Source organism: Nestor notabilis, unplaced genomic scaffold, assembly GCF_000696875.1.
Source record: "Nestor notabilis isolate BGI_N333 unplaced genomic scaffold, ASM69687v1 scaffold10803, whole genome shotgun sequence".
NCBI classification, from domain to species: domain Eukaryota; kingdom Metazoa; phylum Chordata; class Aves; order Psittaciformes; family Psittacidae; genus Nestor; species Nestor notabilis.
Genome location: NW_009920663.1, coordinates 1 through 7,669, shown reverse-complemented (window position 1 = coordinate 7,669; position 7,669 = coordinate 1). Strand labels below are relative to the sequence as shown.

Genomic DNA, 7,669 nt, shown 5'->3' with positions numbered 1-7,669 from the left:
TTTTTCTCCTTCTTAGTGGCTGATGTAGTGCTGTGTTTTTGCCTTTAGCCTGAGAACAGTGCCGATAACACACCAATGTTTTAGTTGTTGCTCAGTAATGTTTACTCTGACCAAGGACTTTCTCAGTCTCATGCTCTGCCAGGGAGGAGGGGAAGCCGGGAGGAAGCAGAGACAGGACACCTGACCCAAACTGGCCAAAGGGGTATTCCATACCACAGCACGTCATGCCCAGTATAGAAACTGGGGGGAGTTACCCGGAAGGCTCAGATCGCTGCTCAGGTTGGGCTGGGTATCGGTCGGTGGGTGGTGAGCAGTTGTATCCTCTCCCTTTGTTATTTCCCTTATCATTATTATTGGTAGCAGTAGTGGTTTGTATTATACCTTAGTTACTGGACTGCTCTTATCTCAACCCATGGGAGTTACATTCCTCCGATTCTCCTCCCCATCCCTCCGGTAGCAGGGGGAGGAAGAACAGGGAGAGTGAGTGAGCGGCTGCGTGGTTCTGAGTTACCGGCTGGGCTTAAACCACAACACTGAACAAACATACAACAAAACTTTTCTTGTCCACTACCCCAGCATCTACTGATACAATGTTAATTCATGAACCAAAGGAGCAGCCATTTTTTGTACTTAAATTGCTGCCAAAGAAAGATTTATTATAGTAAAAGATACCCAAAGCATAATCTAGCTTTTCTTCAGAAATCATTAACAGCACCCATTTTGTATTTTACATCAATTCTATAAACAGACTTTCTAGCTACAATCAGAGAAACTGCTCAAAGGGTACCCTTTATATTGCTTTTACAGACAAAAAAAAGAAGAGGTCTATACAAGTAAAGACAATGGCACCTTCTTCAGTCTGTAAATGTAGTCTCGCTTCAATCGTTCTTCAGCTTGCTGCAATCCTAGAAGTTCTTTTTCTGACAGCACAGATTCATCTATGACTGGACCATCCGCTTCGTCGTGATCACACTCATCTTTTCTATTTCTTCTCAGTTTCCTTGGTTTCCTAAACTTCTTCATTTCTTATAAAGAGTTATGAGAGCAAATACGTCAAATAACTTGAGTACCACAAAGCATTTTTCTTTTTTTAATTTACCATCCTACTTACGCGCAAGTCTAAGTTAAGACAAAAATCATCTACCTTGCATGGTTGCATAATCTGCCATGTGCAAGTCTGATAATAGTAAAAGTATATTTGTGTCGTAACGCATAGTACCTTTGTTCCAAAGTACTATAAAACACTGATTTGTCCCATTGAAGTCATTGACCTTATTTAAATAGCTTTGCAAAACTGGCTAAAAACATACAACTAAATGCAATAGACTTCACTGCATACGTAAGATATACCTGTACGTCACTATATTGAATAAGTAGAAAATATCCAAAGATTTCAGGATGCCTGGTCAGGCTTAGGTAGACAAACAAACTAGAAAGTTAACTGATCCATAGACCACTATGAGTATCGCAGAATTAGTGAGCACAGGCCAATGTGAATGATTTGTATGAGCTAACAGCATTTCCATGTCTTAGGTGATATATAACAATTTATTATCACCAGCAATAAAGCCTGTTAATGTCACTTGCCTTTCAATTAAAACAGCATATGAATCAGTATTGCCTTTACGTTATTAAACAGACAAGTGAAAAACAAAAATAAACAAATACAAAACCAACCTCTACTGGGTACACAAATGAGTAAATAATGAACTTGCTAAGTATCTGCACACATTGCTTAATAAAACTATAAAACTGGCAGAATAAACATGCTTAGAAAGCTTATTACGTAAACAGCAAAGTTCTAGCACAAATTAATGTAAAATCAGCTTCTACATTTAAGCAGACTTTGTCAACATTTTGAAGCAGGAATTGCTACCGGTCCAAGTGAAAAATAATCCCAGGTATGAATGTACACAGGCCAGATTTTCACACATTACTTTAGATCACATCTTACCTTTCACATGAACAGCTATACAGGATGTCCAAATGCATGGAATTCCTAAAGTTGCCCACTTCTGAGAAAGTTTATGTAATTTCTTAGACTCCAAAACCCTTATCATAGCATTAGGTTTTAATTTATAATAATTAAAAAGGTAACACAACTGCTCTAGCAAACACATTTAAAAAGTTTCTATGCTGGGATTACAATTTGTGTCTCTAATAGTTGGCAAAAGGGAAACAATCTGGTTGTGTATTTTCAACCAGTTGTTTGACTCTGTTCAGTAACCAGCATGCATGTCCTAGTGCTGTAATCAGGACCAGACCTAGAATGGCAATATAATTTCTTTCAGCAGCAGCACAAGTTTATGCTGGAATAAACAGAACTAAGGCTGTGAGGGCTGCAGGAACAGTGCTCTAATAGAAGTTCAAGGAGAAGAAACAGAAGTCTGAGTTTCTAAACTTCATCCATCCCTTCCATTTTTCATGCTGACTCTCCTGCTTAAACTCCAAACACCTGCTACAGTTGTTTGGCTACAATTTTACTTATCAGCCTAGACAGAACTTAAGACAAAAATGTTAATTACATTAATGTCATTTCAGTAAAGTGTGTCACAACTACCTACTTACCAATGATTTTAGTAACCACTCAGTAACTTAAAAACAAACTTCCGAAGTAAACAAACACTTCTAGCATGTAGTAGTTAGGGTAGTGACAATCTAATTACAGGTTAATGACTAAATGAGGTACCAAAGACAAGTTAAAGCTTCTGCAGAAAAATCAGTGCCTCAGAGATTTGGTGAACTCCTTCCTTATAAGCTACTGTAAAAAGGCATAAAGGAAAGGGACAACTGCAGAGAAGAGTTCAAGTAAAAAAGAAATGCTAAGAGACGCATTTTTAGTAATTGTTTGCTACTTGATATAGAATTAGAGCTTTTGTAGAGACCTCAAGAGGTGGGCTATGCCAGGCCTGCACTTCTCAGCAGAATGAAATTAACCTTGTCAATCCTGAGCAATGCTCACCTAACCTGTTCTTAAAGGCCCTCAGGTACATGCTCCTGAGCTGCCCAGACAACCTCTCCAGTACTTGTTTTACCATAAGAAACTTTCCCTTTATTCCTCACCTGAACCCTTCCTGCTCAATTTTAGGTCCATTGCTTTGTGTCCCATGTATTGCAAAGACACAAGGCAGATTACTCATCAGCTTTTTTACTACCTTTTCTAGACAGTTGAAGACTGTTACCACGCCTCCCTATCCTTCCCTTTTGCAGAGAGAATGGTGATTGTTTAAAGTTTGTGTAGTTTCTCTTCTGTTTGTGACCTGGAATTATTTTTGCTCTTCTTTGGACTGCTTCCATTTTATTCATTCAAGTGGGGTGCAAAGCTGGACAGAGCACTGCAACTGAATTTACCAAAGACTTAAAGAAATAGGAGTATTTCAGGCTGTGTGTCTCTTTTCATGCCTCACAGTGCCATGACACTGACTACTCGTGATCACTGTCTGATTCACTACAGTTCCAGATTCTTCTCTGAAAAAAAAACCAAACCAACTTTAAAATAACTTTTCCTCCTTTATTTGTACAGTTGACATTCCTACTTAAGCAATGGCATTTGCACATGTATTTTGTATTTCATTCTATATGTAGGTCATTTTGGCAATTGTGCAAAGTTATTTTAATCGACCTTCCTGCTTTTCTGCATTCTGTTCCTACCAGCTCCACAGCATACTGAAATTAAAAACCACACAATTAATAAGCATGCTGTTTTCATTCATCATCAGATTAACGTAATAAACATTGAACAGAATAGAATTCTCACAGATGCTTGCTCAATGCTTCCTATCATTTTGACAAAATCTTTGGTAAATATTTGGTATGTATCTAGTTATAGCTCTGTAAGTCTCTCGTACTAATTTCATCTAGAGAATTTTCCTCTACTTACACAACTGTCACAATGTTTAAAGTGCTACTGGTCCAGTACCAGCAGTATCTACCAACTGCTTCTCCCACATCCACAGGGAACTGATCACTGTTTTAAAGAAATAAATTAGAAGGAGCTGGCATACTTTCTTCTTGACAACTCCGTGTTTACTGCTACTCATCTCTTTGTTACCTTTTAAATATTTATATTAGGTTACATTATATGTTCCAGAACAGATTTCTAAGATTAAAGTTGCATACTTTAAAATTCCAATTTTAAGAGATGTTTGCAGTTTCCTGTATGCCAGTAGCTCGCTTCTGGGTAAGTTCTCAAGGTATAATTGCTGGTGGTTCCAAAAATCTACTTCAGTGACTTCCTGAAGTTTCACAGAAAAAGTTCATTCAACCCAGCAAATTCAAAGACAAACTTGAGAAAGCATTTACTTTGCTCTCTCCTCATCTTAGGTTGAGTTTTAGTGTGCAACTTGGTTCTAACAATCTACAGTCTCTAATAAACAGTCTCTAACAAGAGACACTGCTCACAGTTTTATCTTTTTAGTGGCAGCTGATACTATGGGGAAGAACATTTAATTCCTGGACTTCCCAGTATCAATCAGCAATAGCTTTCCTTCTCACCAGGGGAGCAGACCAATACTGTCCTTGGCCTCCTTCTTAACTAAAACAAAATTTCTCGTTAATGGGCAGCTGTCCCATGTTAGCAGCACCTCATCTATGCCTTAATCCTTCTTATTTAATTATATTCTCTTCTTTAAAGCTTCTTCTTTCTACTTAAATTTCCTTTTAGTACTCATATTCAATGAATATTTTATGATATTGATGATTTTATCCTCCCTTAGCCTGTCCTTCCTTGCATTTCAGTACTCAGGGCTTGTACGCTCATTATTAGTATCAACTACCCATAGAGAAGTTTAATATGCATGGATAATTAGTTTTGTGTTATTGTTGTATTACTATTGCTAGTATTAAGTTCTCACAATACCTACACAGCATTGTCTTCTATCTTCATTATCATATGTTGTTACAGACCTCATCAGTAGCTCCAAAATCTCACCCTGTTGTCCTGGTTTCAGCTGGGATAGAGTAATTTTTATTCGTAGTAATTGGTGCAGTACTGTGTTTTGGCTTTAGTCTGAGAACAAGGCTGGTAACACACAGATGTATTAGTTGTTGCTCAGTAGCTCTTATCCTGTTCAGGATAAGGATTTTTCCGTCTCTCATGCTCTACCAGTGAGGAGGGGCACAAGAAGCTGGGAGGGAGCAGAGACAGGACACCTGACCCAAACTGGCCAAAAAGGTATTCCATACCACAGCACATCATGCCCAGTATATAAACTGGGGGGAGTCACCCATAAGGGCAGATCACTGCTCAGGTCAGGCTGGGTATCAGTCAGCAGGTGGTCAGCAATTGTATTTATTATGCATCACTGTTTATTGATTTTTTTGTTTGTTTTTGTTTTATGTTTCCCTCTCTCTTTTTTGTAGTTGCTCTTTTCACTATTATTAGTAGCATTAGTATTACATTATACCTTATTTTAATTATTAAAAACTGTTGTTATCTGAACCCATAGGTTTTACCCCTTTTCTGATTCTCCTCCTCATCCCACTGGGGGAGGAGGAGGGGTGAGTGAGCAGCTCTGTGGTAATTAGTTGCTAGGCTGGGATTAAACCACAACACTTGTATCACCTGAACTTAAACATCCCCAATCAACCTTAACAGATTCAATCACATCATACCTGGAAAACTGAAAACAGGGGCACTGCACAGATGTGGCAATCTACCTACTTCTACCACTCATAAACTAACAACACAATTTATAAAGTAAGTTCTGTATCATACACTGTAAGAATTTGTTTAAAGTGCTGCAGTATACTACAGTCCATAGTCTGCAACATACGACAGAGCAAAAATTATTTTTTTGCTTTAACAGTGAATCTTTAAATTTCACTTCCCAGCAACAGACACAGCAAGCTACTTTACTGGATAGCTATACAAAATACCCCTGAACCCAAACATTGATTACCAGAGCTTCTTTTCTGCATGTCTGGCACATCTTCACTCACGAAGTCTTCCTGAAGTTGTCTTCCATTTCTGTTTCCAGCACCTTCAACCTCACGAAAAGAGTCATTTCTTGTCCTGCTACGTGCAGGAATCCGGGCAACAGATCTGTATTCTCTCCAGCTGTCATAAGTACCACGGTGGTCATCAGATACCCACTTCCTCATTTGGTCTCTTTGGGTATTATTTAAATTTGACCTTTGACTGTATATTGCATTTTTAATTGAATTTGGGCTACTCAAAACAGAACGTGGCCCTCGCCTGGGACTGCTTCCGTAGTTACCTGGTGTTCCCTTTTTTTTTTGCAGGATGGTATCTGTTTTATTGCTATGGCCATGTCTGCTTTCGACCATGAAGTCATGGTAGTCTTTCTGTAAGGAACTTCTTTTTAATTCTTTCTGATGTAAAATTTCCTGTTCCTGATTTTGTTTGGCAAAGAAAGGTTTTGCAGCATCTCCCATGGTTATTGCTGTTCAATTTAGTGATTCGCACCTAGAAATAAGAAAAAGCTGCATTTCAAAATTAATCAAGTGATAAACACTGGCTATTATTTGCTATGGAAAACTCAACAATCAAAGCCTTAGCTCTATAATACCATAAGGCAAACAAGTCTTTGAGAAAAACAAAATTTTCTCCAATGAAAAGCATTTCAAAACTTTGCTAAGTTTCTTCTACTGCAGTGTCTAACATCTATGGGTGGTTTAATAAATACAGAGACAGCCTATGGCTTTTTTGGGCATGAAGGTCTAGATGCCTTTAGGACAGATGACTCCTTTTCAAAGTCCACATCAGAGTCTCAGCTCAGCACAGGAAAGGTTTGAAAGAATAACCAAAGGAACTCTGTAGCATGTTGAATACTACATCATCTGAGTATTCCCCTCTCCCCACTCTAGACACTGTTCACCTTGTTAAGAATGAAAATTGTGATCAGAGGAGGTAGGTTGCTACTCGACTTCTACATGTCTGTCAGGCAGATATGACACAATCAATGAAAAACAATGCTCCACTCCTAGCACACTCTGCACATTTTACCTAGATCACCATTCTGAAGTCTCACATTACTCAGTATTAAGCATTCATACTTCATTTTATTTAGTATTCTCTAAAACATCTGGGCTACTGATTGGCTCCTCCTCCCCTCCCAACAGTTGGTCACATCCATGTTCTTTTTTGTAAAACATTTCCAGGCAGCTATAACTCCCTGTTTGCGTAAACCCTTTGTGGATTGTGAAAGCGGGAGTTACCCGGAAAAGACATAGGCACACACATAAGCAGCAGTGGTCACATCAACACTGAGCATTGTATGATTTAAATATAGCCACATACAACCAAACAAAAAAGGTTTGCTCTTCCAAAAGACATATATATGATTATGGACATAGAAAAGGCCGCAGGGCATTCAGAAGAAGCACTGAAACAGTAGGAAATGTCCTGTTGCCTTTAATATGGGAGTAGGGTACCTGATTTTCTGAAACGTTTTCTAAGTTCAGCAGTTTTTTCAGCAGGCCCCAAGGGCACCCTGAGGCATCTCGGTATCTGCTTTGTGTAGGCTTGAGGCTTTCAGTGTTTATCCCCTCTTAATCAGAGGAGGGTTTTTCTGCTCTTAAGAGAGCAACAAAACAAGCAGATTCCTATCCTAATGACCTGAATTCACAGTACATTATGTACGACTGCGGAAATGCACCTATTCCAGCTAGGATCTGAAAGAAAAGTTTCAGCCGCACAAAGCGAATT

General features: G+C 38.7%; 1 protein-coding gene across 2 annotated transcripts in view; it reads right to left on the bottom strand.

Annotated features, from left to right (window-relative positions):
- ZCCHC6 (zinc finger, CCHC domain containing 6) overlaps nucleotides 1–6,396 on the bottom strand; it is a 31,095-nt gene extending 24,699 nt beyond the window's left edge. For both annotated transcript variants that reach the window (XM_010010782.1, XM_010010783.1), the window contains exons 1-2: nucleotides 5,901–6,396; nucleotides 850–1,025 (exon numbers count right to left, since the gene is read on the bottom strand). In XM_010010782.1, coding sequence (XP_010009084.1) covers nucleotides 850–1,025; nucleotides 5,901–6,396 — 672 coding nt within the window. The remainder of the gene's footprint in view (nucleotides 1–849; nucleotides 1,026–5,900) is intronic.
- Between the last annotated feature and the right edge of the window lie 1,273 nt (nucleotides 6,397–7,669).